General features: G+C 37.4%; 1 protein-coding gene across 4 annotated transcripts in view; it reads left to right on the forward strand.

Moving 5' to 3' along the window:
- Nucleotides 1-18,038, forward strand: part of clstn1 (calsyntenin 1) — a 49,654-nt gene that overhangs the window by 19,092 nt on the left and 12,524 nt on the right. The window contains exons 2-11 of one of the 4 annotated variants that reach the window (XM_079802914.1): nucleotides 1,220-1,342; nucleotides 7,984-8,013; nucleotides 9,407-9,602; nucleotides 10,669-10,877; nucleotides 11,138-11,287; nucleotides 11,981-12,166; nucleotides 12,395-12,643; nucleotides 14,578-14,699; nucleotides 15,523-15,685; nucleotides 16,295-16,345. In XM_079802914.1, the coding sequence (XP_079659040.1) occupies nucleotides 1,220-1,342; nucleotides 7,984-8,013; nucleotides 9,407-9,602; nucleotides 10,669-10,877; nucleotides 11,138-11,287; nucleotides 11,981-12,166; nucleotides 12,395-12,643; nucleotides 14,578-14,699; nucleotides 15,523-15,685; nucleotides 16,295-16,345 (1,479 nt within the window). The remainder of the gene's footprint in view (nucleotides 1-1,219; nucleotides 1,343-7,983; nucleotides 8,014-9,406; nucleotides 9,603-10,668; nucleotides 10,878-11,137; nucleotides 11,288-11,980; nucleotides 12,167-12,394; nucleotides 12,644-14,577; nucleotides 14,700-15,522; nucleotides 15,686-16,294; nucleotides 16,346-18,038) is intronic. The other 3 variants (XM_079802916.1, XM_079802915.1, XM_079802917.1) reach the window with 3 other exon arrangements.

The raw sequence follows: 18,038 nt of genomic DNA on the forward strand, positions 1-18,038 counted from the left end.
GCACTCATTCAATCCCACATTGAACCCAGTAATGAGTGTACCGCCGATGTACACTCAATGGCTGTCCGACTTCACGCACTCGTTTTCATTCACTCCTTCAAGTGAACTATATTAGTGGACTAACGTAGGTAATAGTGAATGAGGGTTTAGGGGGCCATTTCGGATTCAGCCTTGGTGCTGGTAACCCATTGCACAGGACAATGGTGACACCGGATTGAAAATATTCATGATTCTGAAGCTGAAAATACAGAATTATTTTAGATGAATATGCTTTCACTTTGTCATGGACTAGATATGTTTAAAATAATATAGGCCAATTTTTACTAGTAACATAAGACATTTGGCATTATCAGGACCCACAAAATTAGTATACATTATATTCAACATTTTATAAATATATATCTCACTATCTACGATACATATTGTTGCATTTTTGTATTGCGATATTGTGTCACAATATATTGTTACACCCCTAGTAACTGGTCAATTTTAAACTGTGCACTGAGAGTCTGTATTGTCCAATTATTATTCAGCACCATAACTATCTGTTTTATAATTATGGTTAAGGGTTAGTTAGGTGCTCACTGAAGAGCTATGGCTTTTAGCTTAGTTTTGAAAGGTGTGTTTCTTAACAGCTGATTCAGTCTGACTGCCATGTGATGGACCCTAGTGTTGACGGCATCAGTCTGCTGAGCTCATTTTGTTTCCCTGCGGCCTCCTGCTTCCTGCCGCTGCCTCGCTGTCAGGTCCGCACACAATGAGATCAGCACTGCAGGAGTATCCCCTTTCGCCCAGCAACTGCTGATGTACTCACATTTCGGATGCAGGCACTGATTAGCCGTTGAAGTGAGCAATCTGCCCTTCACATCAACCTCTGCGTCCAGACAGTGCTGCCATTACTGCAGTGTTCCTGCAGTCTGAAGCTAAAACAGACCACATCTGTCCTCTCTGCTTTCAGAGCTCAAAGCCTTCAGTCAACACTAATGAGCTGCTGAGCTTCTGCATGCTCTCAACCCGAACAAACAGAGGCGACAAATGCCATTGCGCACTACTGCTGCGTTATGTCAGTGTGGGATTTTGTGCTCTGCCTTTAAGCTAGCATACAGTTGTGCTGACACATAGTCCATCCTCAGAGAAAAGCGGAATAATTGGTTGTTGTCTAGGATTGGTTTTATTTAGCAACAAAATAAACTTCTACTGTTTCTTTTCACCCCCACAGTAAATAAGCACAAGCCATGGATTGAGACCACGTATCATGGTATCGTAACGGAAAATGACGACAAGGTTCTCCTGGACCCTCCGCTGATAGCCTTGGACAAAGATGCCCCTTTGCGCTATGCAGGTAAGATCCTCCATCTTCTGGACTCAAATGAGGCTGTCAGCCATTTTGCTTCCTCATGCTTTCCAAAGGATAGTTCATCTAAAAGTTCTGTCATCATCTTTCTTCCATAAAAAGGGATTGATTTTTAGTTTTTTATATTTTATTTCAGCTTGTTGCCAAGTTTAGTTTAAGTTGAAGTTCTAAAATAACTAAAACTACATAAACTAAAGCTAAAAACAAAACTTAATACAAATATTTTTTTTAAATAGCATTAATAATAGTATATCAATGATGCTAAAATAACACTACAATCTGACAGTAGTGGCGTCATTTCCATCATGACCAACAATTTTACCACAAATAAAGTTCCATTAAAAAAAGTGTTTAAAAATGACAGAAACAGATTCGATTTGACATCATTGATTCGAAACACCATTGGTTCTTGTGTGTCATGTGACTAAACATTGTTGACATCAAACCTTATGTGATGCTTTTAATGGCACCAATTTTATAACCATTTTTATTTTGTGCCATATTAGACTTTGACAGCCCCATTCCCCATTGACTTACATTATATGAAAAAGAGAGAGGAGGGTAATCCTTAAATTCACCTTTTGCACAGAACAGGAACAACATGAGGGTGACTAAGATTGACAGAATTTTATCATAAGCAATTTTGTTGCAGTGATGACCATTTCATGTTTTCATTGAAAAGTCTATATATATTTTTTAAAGATAACCTTTATCCTTTTCAATATTTAGTCAGCTAGGAACCATAATTCTTTTGTGAATTTGTTTTGAATAATTTTTCTCAGGCTCTTGGTTTTTCAGTCTGGTAATGCATTGATGGTATTGACAAAGCCTTCCTACTCTCTTCTTGTCAACTATCTTTACTAAAATGTGTTAAACCTTAAAATAGCTCTATAACAAACCATAATTACATTTTAAATAAAAGACGTAATATCATCAGGGCTGCTGTTGAACTGTACTGATGTGATTGGTGAAGTCAGCTCTTGTTGGTAATTAGGTTTGTAGATATTCTTGCAGACTCTAATGCTCTTGGTTAATGGGGCTGTTTGTTTCTCCATGTGCCGCTTTATGCATCTTGCCTTTATATTTGCTCATGTCTCTAGACATTTAGCAGTGGATGAAATAGTGCAAAAAATGTAAGATCTAAAATATTGGGTTCTGTTGTTTTCTACAGAATGCAGGAGCGAGTTTTGATAGATGTTGGTGGTGCGCTTTTCCCATATCATTTTTCCACCTATTGCAGAAAGTCAGTTTGGAGAGCTGTTTTAAGCATGTTGGAGTAATACGCTCATATTTAATCAGTGCAGAAGAAGATAGGCAGTGCATAAACCCATCACTTTTTTAAATTGCCGGGCAGCTGGTTGCCAGATTTCTAGAGCTCTTCTGATATCAAGATCAATGACATTTCTTCTTACTCTGCTCTTTTCCTGTGAGAGGGAATGTGCAGCATCGGCTCTGGCCATTTTTAATCACTTCGAGATTTACTTTGACCTCATTTCAAATCTCATTATTCAGTGGTCCATAGTAAATTCACTCCCTCCTTTCTCACAGTTTTAGTACCAGTCCTTAGAAGTCTCCTGGTGCCACCGTGAATATGGGACACAGCTAGGGAACTAGCAGCAAACATTTGGGAGACAGATTGGTCCACATGCACTAATGTGATTTACCTTGAGTTATTTATATCTATCAATGCATTTAGGTCATTAGTCACTGATAATCAACCCCTCATGCCGCAGAGCCTCATAAATATATAATTCCTCTGATAGCTCATAAGGAATCATTTCAGCAAGCTTTGTTTGTGGGAGCCAGCAGTGAGAGAGCAGACATTTGGCACACTGATTATATTAAGAATCTCTCTGAAATTCACTTTGAAGCCGTCACATGGCTGTGTGGGTGACTGCTGCATTCTTAGCATCTCTGCCAGTACCGGCCCGCTCAGGACATGGTGCCTTGCTGACTAACTCACTTTACTCTCATCAGGAAGCTTGCCAAAAGCCATACAAACTGTTGTGACCAGGGCCGCATTAACAATAGGGCTAAGCAGGTCCCGAGCAAGGATGGGGCCAGTGATTGGCTCTGAGTAGATTGACTGGCCATCGGGAGCACCTGAACTTTTCCCGGTCTACCGATCGCCGAAACCCCACCACGCCCCCACATATTAAGCGCTGTTATTAAGTGGAACACCTGCGAAACAAAGACCAAAAGCCAAGCGATGAAACGGCTAGCTGATTAAAGCAGTCACAGTGTGAGATGCTTTTCTTGATGCTTTCGCTGCTCTATTGAAGCGATAACCAGTCACTTGACTCATTTGAATTCGACACAAGCTTAACATGTTATGTGAACATTCAAGGCTCTGTGGTGAACCTAGCTAAAACCAGACCGAATAGCTCCATGTAAACAGTACACAACGGTAAATACAAGCTTTTCAATACACACAGCGCCACCCTATAAAAATTACCATGCAGTTACTAAAGCTGTAGAAATATGACATTATGGTATTTATTGTTAATGTTACAATTATTAGCCTTACATTAAATATTGTGTAATAAATGGGCATACAAGTCACTTTTATAGTGGTTGTTTTATAGTGTTTAAGATGTTTTTCCATTACATTATTGTTGTTGTAGAAACCATAAAACCATGGTAATGAGGAGCTTGGTGTCAAGCTTTTGCCAGTGTCATGTTCTTGTTAAACTCTGGACTTTGGTATTAGGGCAACTGCAACTTTATAACCTAGATGAATTAAGGACAAGCAATGATTTTTTTCTTCTTCTGTGTAGATATGTTAAGTTCTAATAAACTTAAGCTGCAAAATATCAATTCAATAATAAGGAGCCTTGCAATATAATGCAATATTAATATTGTTAAACACATTTGCTATATATTCAAATAGATCTAGTATTATATGTTTCTGTCCTTTATTTTATTCATTAAAAAATGTAAGGACTTACTCCAGCTAAAACATTAATGGGGAAACATGGATGGGCTGAATTTTAACCCCAGCCCTGATGATTCTCCTCTTCTAGGGACAGAAAGAAGACCATCTAATGATAAACAATTTAAAGTAAATCCCTTAAGGGAGTTGTATGCACAAAAGTTGTTGCTGTTTCTGGAAACCTGTTTGCTTTGACCTCATATCTGGTGTTAATGCATTTATGCTTTTAATGTGTTGTATTCTGGAATATTTGTATATTTTATATAGAGATACAATACATTGTATGATTTGTTTAAAAATATGCTAACTATTCCTTGCGGTAGAAAATTTTGTGGCACCAAGATAGGCTACTATGAAGGGGGCCCATGGGTTTGCTATAGCACCCAATGTGTTCTTATTGCAGGCCTGATTGTGACATTTAGGGTGTGTTCACACATGGCATGTTTAATTTGATTCAAAGTGCCCCTATTATGGATTTTTGATAATTACTTTTCATGTAGTGTGTAAGAGTAAGTGAATGAAAACAATCCTGCAAAGTTTCAAATCTGATAGTGCTCTGTATATAAAGTTATTGTCTCTCAAATGTAAGTGTCGACTTTGAGTCAATTAAACGAATCATGTAGGTATCTGGCTAACCGGCTAACTCACGTTATTACTGTCTTACTGAAATACTACTGTATATCAGCTGTGGGCTGCAGTATTACCTAAACTTTGTCTATTAATGCAGATTGTCTGGCATTCTTACTACTTTGAGTAAAGATAAAGGATGGAGCAAGATTTGTTTTGCAAACTTTAATGTTACATCAGTCATTCATGTTAGTGCTGGGCTAACATATGTGTTGTTATTGATACAGTTCCCGCTTGTGCACCGCAATAAATTAGAAATATACACACACACAGGTTTATTGATGTACATAGTGTTGTTTATTTCTGATGGTGAGGAATTACAGTTGAAACATCTCATAATGTACCTACAACTGAGTAGCATCACTGAGTAACATCCTGCTCAAGGTTCTGTTTGAATAACTAGTTCTTCAAATGTTTCATCTTCGATTCAAACTTGTGCTGGGATTGACGTAAAATCAACGTCATCGTTACAGTGTGTACTATCGCTAAGCTTTAGGAAGCCTCCGGACCATAGACTGTAAGCTCCGGACAGAGCTGGGGTTCAGTTATGGTAATGGACGTTTGTTTCCGACGTGCGCTACTGTACACGGTAGACCAATCACAACAGCCTGGGCCATCTGGCCAATCAGAGCAGAGCAGGCTTGTGGAAAAGAGGGATTTAGAGAGACCGATTCATCCATTGAGTCGTTTGAGAATCATTGGACACTGTGGTGATGTGTAATGTATAATATGAGAAAGTGGAGGTGTTTTTAGACCTCCAAAACTAAATTAGGAAACTAAAATAGCATAATAGGGGCACTTTAAAACAAACCCTGGTGCAATTGCACTGTTAGTGCGGTTCAGTTTAATTAGTCTGAATGCTGCCATCCGAACCCTGGTGCGCACCAAACAAGCGGACCGAGACCCCTGAAAAAGATGGGTCTCTGTCCGCTTCCAAATAAACTCTGGTGCGGCTTGAATGAAATATGAACGCAACACGGACCAAAGACATGTTAACAAACCAAAAACAGGACGATTAGACCCTAAAAACGCATTGTATCTTGTCATATTTGTGCGTCAGATTTTCATTGTGTGTGTGACTGAGGGATTCCTGCCGCTGTTTTGACTCCTTTACACATTTTAAAAGCTCCTTCATACCATCATATGCAGGCTACGCACATACAACGAGCGCATTTATCCCAGCACACAGCATTGTTTTGGAAGTTCAGTCTCAAAATGGGCAATACATATACCTGTGCCTTTTAGATTCGGTGTTTAACATGGTAATCTGAACGCCAAGCGGACCAGGACAAATGTTTTTTTTTTTTGTGAACACACCCTTAGATTTATTTAAACTATGCTAAAGCTAACCTGTGAAAGATTGTTGAGGTACAACTTTTTTATATTTTATATATATTTGATTTATATATGACATTTTATATAGTACCAAACCTGTACTAAACTCATAAGTTATAGGCCTGGAATAAAATATTGTGGAATTTATCAGATGTTGGATAACAAAACCGAATCAACCAAAGCACCCCCCCCCCCCCCCAACATTTTAAATATCTGTGGAATTCTTGTTGAACATTTTATATTTATTTAGTGTAAATGAAAAAAAGGGTCCCATTTAGGGCCAACCATGCAGCATCATGATTGATGTTCTGCTGGCCTTTTATAAACCAGCATCGAATTCCACTGCAGCATGATGTACTCTATCGAGAGCTTTTACATTCCTATCAGTGGAGGACTGTTCAGTGCCAGCTTGCTGTCACTTTCAATATTTCCTTTGACTTGTTGTGAACTTTTTCAGACTGCTAAAACTTAAATGCTTAGACAGTAATGTAGCAGAACCGAATCAAATAAACAATTAAGCCCCAGCACTAGTCTTGTTTCTCACGTCTCAGCTGTTGTTACATCTTCATTGATTATTCTGTGCAATATTGCAGTCTGAGGGAATGAATCCATATTCATTGTGTTTTGCTCGTTGGGAAATGGAGCACTATCGGAGTTGGCACTTGGCATGCGGGATGAAGCGTCAGTCTGGGTTTTATGAGAAGTGTGGGGATGTACAGTCATTAAAGCCCCAGAATGCACTGATGAGGCACAAAGCTTCCACCGCATGACTTGCTCTGAACAGCGGATCCTAATGGAAAATCCATCTCTAATTGTAAGGGGAAAAATGAGGTGGACAGTTCCACCAACATAGGCCACGATAGGGTCAAACTGGACCCTTAGCGGTCAGCCAAGCTGAAAAAACCCCACACACTTAAAAAAAAAAAAAAGAATTTTGCTCATTTTAGTGCTAATTTTAGGTGACGATAAATTATAGTACTGTAAGGAGAGTTTTTGGCTAACCCTTATTCTTTCATACGGTTGAGTTATTCATCGTTTTAACCCTAACAGGGACTCTAAGGCTATTTCCACCTGTGGTCAAGGCTGCTTTTTGTGTTTCTGTGACTGTTAATGTGGACTCATCCAAGTGTATATTGTTTTGTGCTGTATACAGTCATACTAGGACTCAGAATACCATCAGAATGTCGCCCCCATTATTTTTAAGACCTTTTGGATTAAGAATTTTAATTTATTTGGTTTGTATTATGGTCCCTCTGGGGAAAAATAATCAGCAGAATTTACTTGCATATATCTTTTAAAATATTTAAATGATGAGGCAAATGCATTGATGAATCTGAGTTTTGAATCAATTCACTGAAATGGACAGTTTGGACGTCAAAACAAAAACTATAATGCCATTTTTTCAGTTTAAAATCAGAAAAAATATTGAAACCATGTCTGTCCCAACGCTCTCATATGGAGGGTTACGACATGCTTTTCAGGAAACGTATTTGCCATGTAAAAGCACATTAAAATGTATGCATTCCAGTGCTGTTTAATTTTATATCCCAGCAAAATGATCATAAATATTCAATACCGCCCAGCCCTAATCTGTACCAGCGCAAAAAGTCAAATGAGGTATTTTGAGTCCGTGACTGCTTCTGTAACATCTGTATTCTTTTTCTTGTCTCTGTGTTTCTGTGCATCTCATTCTTTCTCTGACTGACCTGGGTTTATCTTTTCTCCCTTCTTGTAGAGAGTTTTGAGGTGACCTTCACCAAAGAAGGTGATGACGGGCTCTTTCTACTGCCTTGTAACCCGTTTTATTAACCCACTAACGCAAATACAAAAGAAATCGGCACTTCACACGGAAACTCCTGTCATGCTCTTTTAATCTCTTCCCAGTTCTTCTTCTTTTTATTTTGGTTTTCACTTTTCTCTCACCTTTTGAATTTGTTGGAAATGAAAATTTAGCAACTGGATGACAAGTGTGATGCGGGGATAACAAAATCTAGAAATATCTTTGCATGAGACATCCATTGAAGTTTGCAGATCCTAACAGTGCTTCAGCTCCAAAATAAAGGGAAATAATGCTCGTTCAGCAGATTCTCGGGGGGCTGGGGGGGGGGAACGCCAATCCGAACGTCGTTTTTGAGAGATCCTGTTTGTAAAGTAGCCTTTAGGGGTTCGCTTTTAGCACAACAGATCATAAATCAATAAGACTCTGATGCTATAGAGGTTAGTTCCTGCTGAGATTGTTAAAAGATGCAAACTCTCTGCTGTCCGGTCTGTGGTGTGGTTTCACCTCTAGTTTGAGCCTCTTCACCCTCTCCTCCACTAATCTGAAATGCACAGCATGGCAACTACTGCTGGTTGATGTGGATGTCAAGCAAATAGGATATTTCTAACCCCAGCTCTCATCCAGCCTTTAAGTTTCACTGCCTCTGCTCCTCTATTTTGTTTTATTGTTTCATTCTTTCAGTTTTTTTTAAGGTTTGAGAGAGACAACATTGCACAGGAAGACTTCCTTCTCACCAAAATCTAGTTTTAAGGGGATTTTAAACTCCAAACGAGGGTTTTTATGCTTGTTTGTTTGTATATTTGTTTTGATTTGTCAACTTCTGATTGAATGCTGGATCTCTGTCATAAATCCTCCTCATCGCCCCATGATTAACTTAACATTTTAACCTTGCTTTCTTGTTTAAATGTGTTACTTTTAACCGAAAATTAGCGTTAAACACCTTAAAAAATATATATTATGCTATTTGTATGTATTAAATACAACAGATATCTGTTCATTGGTTCATGTCATTTCCTTCCTGTCCTTATTAAGTATTCCTGTGAAATGCCTGTCCACATTCTGGGTTTCTTACTGCATGACTGTATGCAATGTGATCAAATGGCTTGGACCAGACACTCAGTATCCCCCTTTTAACTCTCCCTTCCACTTCCTAAAAACTCACCCCATCCCACAGTGCTTCTGGCTTCCTCCACAGACACCTTCACCCCCCACCTCCCTTCAGTGTTTCAATCCCTTTGGCTGCCAAACCAACTTTGGCTGTTCTTATTTGAGTGTGGCGTGTTATTAGTTTTGTTGTGGGTTTCTTTTATCTCATGAACGGCAGCTGGCGCTTCGGCTCGCGGGTGGGCTTGACTAAACACACGTGTGTCATTTGCAGGGGAGATCTGTGGCTTCAGGATTCATGGGCAGAACGTGCCGTTCGAGGCAGTGGTGTTGGATAAATCCACCGGGGAGGGCGTGATCCGGGCCAAGGATAAACTGGATTGTGAGCTGCAAAAGGAGCACACCTTCACCATCCAGGCCTACGACTGTGGAGAGGGACCAGATGGCGGCAACATGAAGAAATCTCACAAGTGCGTATATTGTTTGGCTACGCTGAAACTGGAGAGTACAGGAAATGATGGGGGAATGAGTCAGAATGTTCCGCATAAGCTTCTTAGTTCTTTCAACGTGTCAAAGCGTATTAAGCTTACACTACTGTTCAAAAATTTGGGATTGGTATGATCTTTTTAATACTTTTGAAAGGTCTGTTTTGCTCACCAAGGCTACAGTTATTTGATTAAAATTACAGTAAAACAGTAATATTATGATATATTGTTATAATTTTAAAGAACTGTTTTCTATTTGAATATGTTTTAAAATGTAATTTATTTCTGTGATGACAGCTGAATTTTCAGCATTATTATTTCAGTCTTCAGTGCCACATGATCCTTTAGAAATCATTCTAATGTGCTGATTTGGTGCTTAATATTTTTGTGAAAAAAATAATTTTAAAAAAGAGTAACGTTTATTTGAAATAGAAATCTTTTGCAACATTATAAATGTATTTACTGTCACTTTTGATCGATTTAATGCTGAATAAAAAAAAGAAAGAATTAACGACCCCATGTTTTGAACGGTAGTGTATGATATATTTATATATGAAAACTCACAAATTATTAATGAATTCCCATAGATCAAAACACTATGGGTAAGTCAGCTATAAGTTAAGTTTCCTACAAGATTTTCCATAAACAACAACTTGATATTAATAATATAAAAATGAAATAATCAATCAAAATTAATGAATCAAAAAATAGTCCAAATTAATTAAAGGCTAGAAACTGTTTATTTTATTGTTTTAGATCTAGCACTTACCTATGCAGCTAGACCCATGATTTTTATTTTATTTTATTTTGTCTTGCCTTTTTATTATTTTTATTTTTGGCATTCAGTAGCCAGAGACCCCATCTGTAACGTCACATTTTATGATATCACATTTGAGATATTACAACACTGGAGTGCCCGTGGATGACTGCATCCCATCAGATCCTGCCTAAATGAATCATCCATCTGCTAACAAAAAAGACCTGCGTCACTGTGTTGCCTATTCCCTCTTGTCCGATTCTAGTTTATTAATCACGCTTTGATGTCCCCCAGGGCTACCGTCCACATCCAAGTGAATGACGTGAACGAGTACTCTCCAGTGTTCAAAGAGAAGTCCTACAAAGCCACAGTGATCGAGGGCAAAAAGTACGACAGCATCCTGAAGGTGGAGGCCGTGGACGCTGACTGCTCTTTCCAGTTCAGTCAGATCTGCAGCTATGAGATTGTCACCCCCGATGTGCCCTTTACTGTTGACAAGGATGGTAAGTGCTGCCAGTCCAAATCTCCTGCCAAAACTCAATCTTATAGACCTTACAGTGATATTGACTTCTAAGTCATTGTTATTCATGTGCCTATAAAAATTGATTTGTGCAAAGCAGGCATTTTAGGATCTGTAGCTCACCTAATGTTGATGTCAGCCAACTGTCACCTTGAGATGTATCCAGAATTTAAGCATGATCATTTCGGTTTGGCTTACCTAGCATGTGAGGTCATTGCTCGTCACTTTTTTCCTTCTAAACAGGCAACATCAAGAACACAGAGAAGTTGAACTACAGCAAGGAGCGTATGTACAAACTCACCGTGACTGCATACGATTGCGGTAAAAACCGTGCATCTGAGGACGTCCTTGTGAAAATCAACATCAAGCCCACCTGCAAACCAAGCTGGCAAGGTATCAAAGACGTCCGGGATCTTTTGTCCCTCGTACACTCAAGCAAACACAGCTGTATTATTTTGTTGTTTAAAGCTGGAAAGCTCGGCTATGCAGGTCAATTTTAGAGCAGATGCAAGTACACAACTTTGTGCTTTGTGTTTCTTGAGCACCAAATTAGCATATTTGAGTGATTCTTTCTGATTGATTACTCAATGTGACACTGAAGACTGGAGTAATGATTGCTAAAAATTCAGCTTTGCCATCACAGAAATAAATTACATTTTTAAAAATAGATTAAAATATAAAACGGTTATTTTAAATTGTAATAAATTTGGACAATTAATTTTACGGTTGAATTCTACTGTACTTTTGATCGAATAAATGCAGAATATACTGATAAAACTGCATTTTACCAGTATTTGCTGAGAAAAGCCCAAAATGATTCAAACTATTTGAAATAATCTATTTCTTTTAATATGTTATATAAGGACAGGGATTTACTTTTATTTTTTTATTATTTTTATAGCACTATTAATTAATCACATTAAATGTGTAAATACAATATATGTACAAATTATTATATATCAGGTACTTTGTTTGTTCATGTTAACTAATTTTATCATTTACAGCCTTATTGCAAAGGGTTACCGAATACTCTTTTTTTGTGAATGACGCATTTCTTTGTGATTTCTGTCTGCCTGATCCTGATAGGATTTAACAAAAGGATTGAATATGAGCCTGGTACAGGAAGTCTAGCCCTGTTCCCCAGCATGCACCTGGAAACCTGCGAGGAGCCAATCACCTCCATCCAGGCCAGCATCATGCTGGAGACTAATCACATCGGCAAGGGCTGCGACAGAGACACTTACTCTGAAAAATCTTTACACAAGCTCTGCGGTGAGTCCAAACATTCTTATTATAACAGAGTTAGTTACATCAAGATCATTAAATGTGCTTATTACATTAAATCATTTCAAGTTCTTTCAAGCAAGTCAAGTGTAAACTGTTTTAGACTAATTTACATAATCATATTACCTGCATAATCCCATAGGCACATGCTGAACCATAACCAAGCAATAATTTGGAATACTCTGACTCTGAGTAACTGTTTGTGTGCTCATCCAGGTGCCAGCACTGGCACTGTGGAGCTGCTGCCTGCTCCCAGCAACTCTGCCAACTGGACCGTTGGCTTGCCCACTGACAACGGGCACGACAGCGACCAGGTGTTTGAGTTCAACGGCACCCAGGCCATCAAGGTCCCTGAGGGTGTGGTGAGCACCACCCTGAAGGAGCCCTTCACCATCTCAGTGTGGATGAGACATGGACCTGGAAGCAGGGAGAAAGAGACCATCCTCTGCAACTCTGACAAAACCGGTAATGACATTCACACACAAAACGCACTCGCAGGACTGAGAGGGTGATGATGGCTTAAATGTGTTTGTGTCCTTTTCGTCTTCAGTAGGGCTGTCAAAATCATCGTTAACACATGCGATTAATTCACTGTTAGTAAAGCTGCTAAAATCTTTAACAACTTCATTTGACATTATAACTGATAAAATGATGCAGTCTGCATTTTACTGCGGTTTTTAGTTTTATTATTTAATTTATCAGTTTGTATTTCATTTGTATTTAATTTTATTATATTATTTTATTTCTTATATATTTTATTTATGTGTGGTATTCAAAGAAATAGTCACTTTTGAAATCGCCCATATTGTGTCATTTATGTTCACACTAGGGGTGGAACGGTTCAAATTACTCACGGTTTGGTTCTTATCACGGTTTTAGGGTCACTTTTTCGGTACAGTTCGGTATGTGCTATGTTCAGGGTAATTAGGACATTTATCAAATAAAAATAAACAAAGTAAGAACAAATAATCAAACAATCAAATCAAATAGAGCAAAGATGTATACAATATAAAACACTGCTTTTCAGGTTTTCCAGGTACAGAAATTGAATAAAGTAATCAAATATAAAAAAACATTGCATATTATAATCTTCTCTGTATAATTTAAATAAAGATGAATCATTATTGAAGTTACAATAGCTATTCAGTCAAGAGCAATGAGCGCTTTCTTAGTCAGTTGTTGTTTGATTAACATCAAAAATACGGACAGCAGGAAAAGGCTTCTTTCCTTTTAAGAAATAATGCACATTAGTACAAACTGTTACACATGAACACACGTCTTTATCGATTGTTCACGTTTTACTTAAGACTTAACCTACTATGTTCGCTTGGATTACTCACCAAGACAGGCATGTTGACACACACACACTCACAAATCTCCTATCAGCGTGCGCAAGTTCTCTTTTGCGTCTTGCTCTTGAATGTTTAAATTGGCAAGCCTTAAATGAGTTTCGTTTCAACACAACGTGTGCTGTTCAGGTCTCACCTGCACTCGTGCGCTATCAACACTCGGCTGATGACGGCGTAAATGACTGGGTCATGTTTTCGAGCAGACTGCACTCGCATACAAGACAAGAATGACTGTTTTGTCCATGCTTTTTGATCATCGTTATTGGAATGTTTTGGGAAGCCAGAATGTGTATCCGTCGACAGAAACATATATTAACCTAACCCTGTCTGTCTGTTTTACGCGTTGTTATTTTCAACAAACCATATTATAGATGCGTCATCAGATTTGAGATGAACCGCGGTGCAAGTGCGTGCTGAACCGTGGGTGGAGAACCGTACGGTGTGATTTTTCCGTTCCGCCCCTAGTTCACACACACATTCTGATATGTGTCATCCACACAAATTGCTGAACATAATAATCATATGTGTTATTTTGTTTTCCTTCCTTTAAAAGGAATGTATTGCATTAAATAAAATAAAAAAAAACCATATCATCCTATTCTGAAATATGTAATGATATGTAATCATATTAATTGGATTTATGGACTAGTGTCCTTGAAAAAAATATCACTGGAGTAGCGTCTCATAACATTTTTGAGGGTTGCTTGTAGTAGCTCTGTGAATTGGAAATCTCACACTATGATCTCTCTCTCTGGTCATTGATGCAAAATTCCCTGCGCTGGAAAAAGCTCATCTGCTAGGGCTTATGTAAGGCTGATTACATCACAGTTATGCCCCCGTTTATGGAAAGTTGTTTCATTGTTTGCTGGGAGAGTGTGGCTGCAGAAATCTGTGTACAGTGCAGCACAGTTAATATTAAATCCTTTCATTTGCGTTTGTGTGTGAAAAACTATTGTAATGTGTAATCTGTCATGTGATAAACAAGCGTATTAACATGAATTATCATTAACAGAAGTGTGATTTTTACTCCTGAATATGTGTCTTGTGCAGAAATGAATAGGCACCACTATTCGCTGTACGTACACAACTGCCGTCTTGTGCTGCTGCTGCGTCAGGAACCCACAGAGTCTGAGAACTACAAACCGGCTGAATTCCACTGGAAACTCGATCAAGTGAGTCAACTTGAGCCCCTTCAAAAGCACTCGGTTTTGAAAGACGCCCTTGTGTTAATAAACACTATGTTTAGCCTGCTAGAAATGAATAGATTGGCTCATGTGTTAAATTAGGGCATAAACATACTTAAATAAAACTCTAAATGGTTCATGTGGTATGGAAATAGAAAAACTTCTGGCTTACACAGAATTAAATTTATACATTAATTGAAGAATAAATATGACCTCAGAGGATATAGTTCAGATGTAGAAGCATGCATTTTAAACCAACAGATTTAGCTTTTATTAACCATTGTCAACATTTCATAGGATTGTTACATATATCTTTACATAAGGTATTTGTTTTGTCTACTTAATGTTGAATACTTTAGACTAGGATTTTTTCAAAGAGCCGAGATTTATAATTGATGTACTCTATTTTGCAAGTAAATATATTCCAGATAATATTTTAATAATTGTTTTTTACTATATATATTTATAATATATAATTTTTTTTACCTCCCAAAAATAACTGAATTTGTACTATTGTAATTTTACATTTTCTTACCCAGTAAAAGTGTATTTTTATACTTGAAAATATATGCCTGCCCAGTTATATTTTAGAAAGGGGCCTTGCAAGAGCATCATCATAACTGAGGGTCCTTTAGCATTAAAACGCTTAAAATCCTGCTTTAAGCAAATGTGCCTGTTCTTCGTGGCTTTAGCAAAGTAAACTTATGGTTTGTCCTCTCAGTGTAAATAATAATTAAGTTCTTCAGAATTATTTTGCACTGATGCAGTCTGCAGTTAAACCGAGGCCCTGATCTAGTCTCTCTCCTCCCAGGTGTGTGATAAAGAATGGCATCACTACGTGTTGAACATCGAGTTTCCAGCAGTGACTTTGTTTGTGGATGGTGCCACCTTTGAGCCCTTCCTGGTCACGGAGGATTACCCTCTGCATGCCTCCAAAATCGAAACCCAGCTCACCATCGGCGCCTGCTGGCAAGGTACACTCGCTAATGATCTATTGATTCTCTCCACACACAGTGATGCAACATCAGGTTTAAACTTGAAACCTCTTTGTCGCCAACTGCAGTTGAAATTTAAGTATGCTTTATATTAGTAAATAGTTTGCAATTTGTTGAGTTGCCTTTTTGATATCATAGATGTATGACAATAATAATACAAAATATTTGTATTAGTAGTAGTAGTATGAATATTATATATTACTAATTATATATGTATATTATTATATACTACTAATATTAGTATTAATGATAATGATAATAAAGATAATAATGATCATAATTGTTGCTGTTGTTATTATTCTATCATCATAATTAAAATAATTGTTAGTAGTAGAATTTTTTTTTTTTTTTTAATAAATTATATTTAATCAATTTAATTAATGAAATGCTTATTATAATTATAATAATACTTTAGTTATTTTCATTTTTTTCTCTTCCTGGAAAATATTACAAATGTTTGTTCAATAAAATGTGCTCTAGAATGATAACCATTTCATGGTGTCTTTTAATGCATGACAATATGTATCAAGTGACTTTCTTTCCCTTGACTATATTGAGCCCTGGTCTTTCCCTGTCTTACCTCCACAGACCTCTCAGGACATGACAATGATACTGACACACTCTCAGAGCCTTTGACAGGTTGCCCATGTCTTTCCTGATCACCCCAATATGTTAATACGCACGTCTATTAAGGCCTGTGCGTATACGGTTCTTCTGCAGCGTGACATACGGCTGCGGGAGGACCGTATGTGCACAGCTTCAGTCTGCAACGGCATAACATTTGTAGCATGATGCGATTGAGTCGAGAGACGCCATGTCATACACCCTGCCTGTCTTGTTCTTCATTTTGTTTTCTTAATTCATCAATCCAGCTCCATCTAATTTCAGTTTGCTTGCAGATCTGGAGAAGTACACAGCAGACACACAGTATATTACAAGCAAAACAAGTCCAACTGACTTTAGGGGTCTGCCTGTTTTGATGATAAACCAGAGTGTTTGGCTGCATTCCTTGCTGCGGTTTGCAGGGTTATTTATGCCAGTGATATCAGTGTAGCAGACTGTCTCATTTCTCACTGTGTGACCTTGCTGCCTCTGCTTTACAGCATCACTCAGTGTCCTATTACTGCTGAGGTCATTCTGACCGCTCCCGCATCTCTGTGTCCTTCAGACGCAGTCACAGTATAGAGGACATTACATGCTGCTAGAAACATCCTCCACTGTCATTTTCATCTTAAAGGGACAGTTCACCCAAAAATTCAAATTCACCCAAATGGAAAATGTTGTTTCAAACTAGGTCAAACAAATATATATTTATTTTGTGGAACACAAAAGTTAAATATTAAAGAATTTGTACTCATACAACAACATCTGTTAAGCTCTGACTAGGAAAAGTAGTCCATATGACTCATCCATTAAAAAAAATATTTTCTTTATTGGTTATTGCTTTGGGTGGTAATTAAGCTCGTCACAGCATTTTGAATTTTGGATGTGAATTGAGAGCTAATTGTGAACTTCGAAGATATTATTATAATATGAATATAATATATTTTTTTCATAAATGTATTATATAGTTGATTATAAAAAAAATGTATATACACTACAGTTACAAAGTTTGAGGTCAGTTAGATTTTTTATTTAAAAATAATACTTTTATTCAGCAATTGATCAAAAGTGACAGCAAAGACATTTTATAATTTTACTCAAAAATATATTCCAAATAAATGCTGTTCTTTTGAACTATCTATTCATAAAATAATGATGAAAAAATATATGACTGTTTCCAGAAAAAGAAAAAAAAGCAGAACTACTGTTTTTAACATTGAAAATAATAAGAGTTATTACTTGAGTACCAAATATTAGAATGATTTTTGAAGGATCATGTGACTGAAGATTGGAGTAATGATGCTAAAAATTCAGCTTTGCCATCACAGGAATAAATTACATTTGAAAATATATTAAAATAGAAATCAGTTATTTTAAAAAAGACTCTTCAATCAAAAATTAGACTGACTTGAATTTTGAGCTGTAGTGCAAATCATTTTTCAGAAGTCATATGGACCACTTTTTTTGTTTTGTTGAGCTTTACAGATGTGGTCACTATTAACTGTCATTCTACAGAAGTATCTGCGTGAAGTTTTTCAAAAATTCCTACCTGTTTAATGGAAATAATAATCTCACACCGCATTTGGAACAACATAATGACCAAATTTTCTTTTGGGTCACCTTTTCCTTAAATGCTGATAACAAGAAGGTAGTTCAAAACACACATTCCCTGCCGAACCATTTAGAAATATGCAAACATGTAGATTAATTCATTCATGTTGCCTCATTT

This window comes from Gobio gobio, assembly GCF_949357685.1.
Source record: "Gobio gobio genome assembly, chromosome: 21".
Lineage (NCBI taxonomy): Eukaryota > Metazoa > Chordata > Actinopteri > Cypriniformes > Gobionidae > Gobio > Gobio gobio.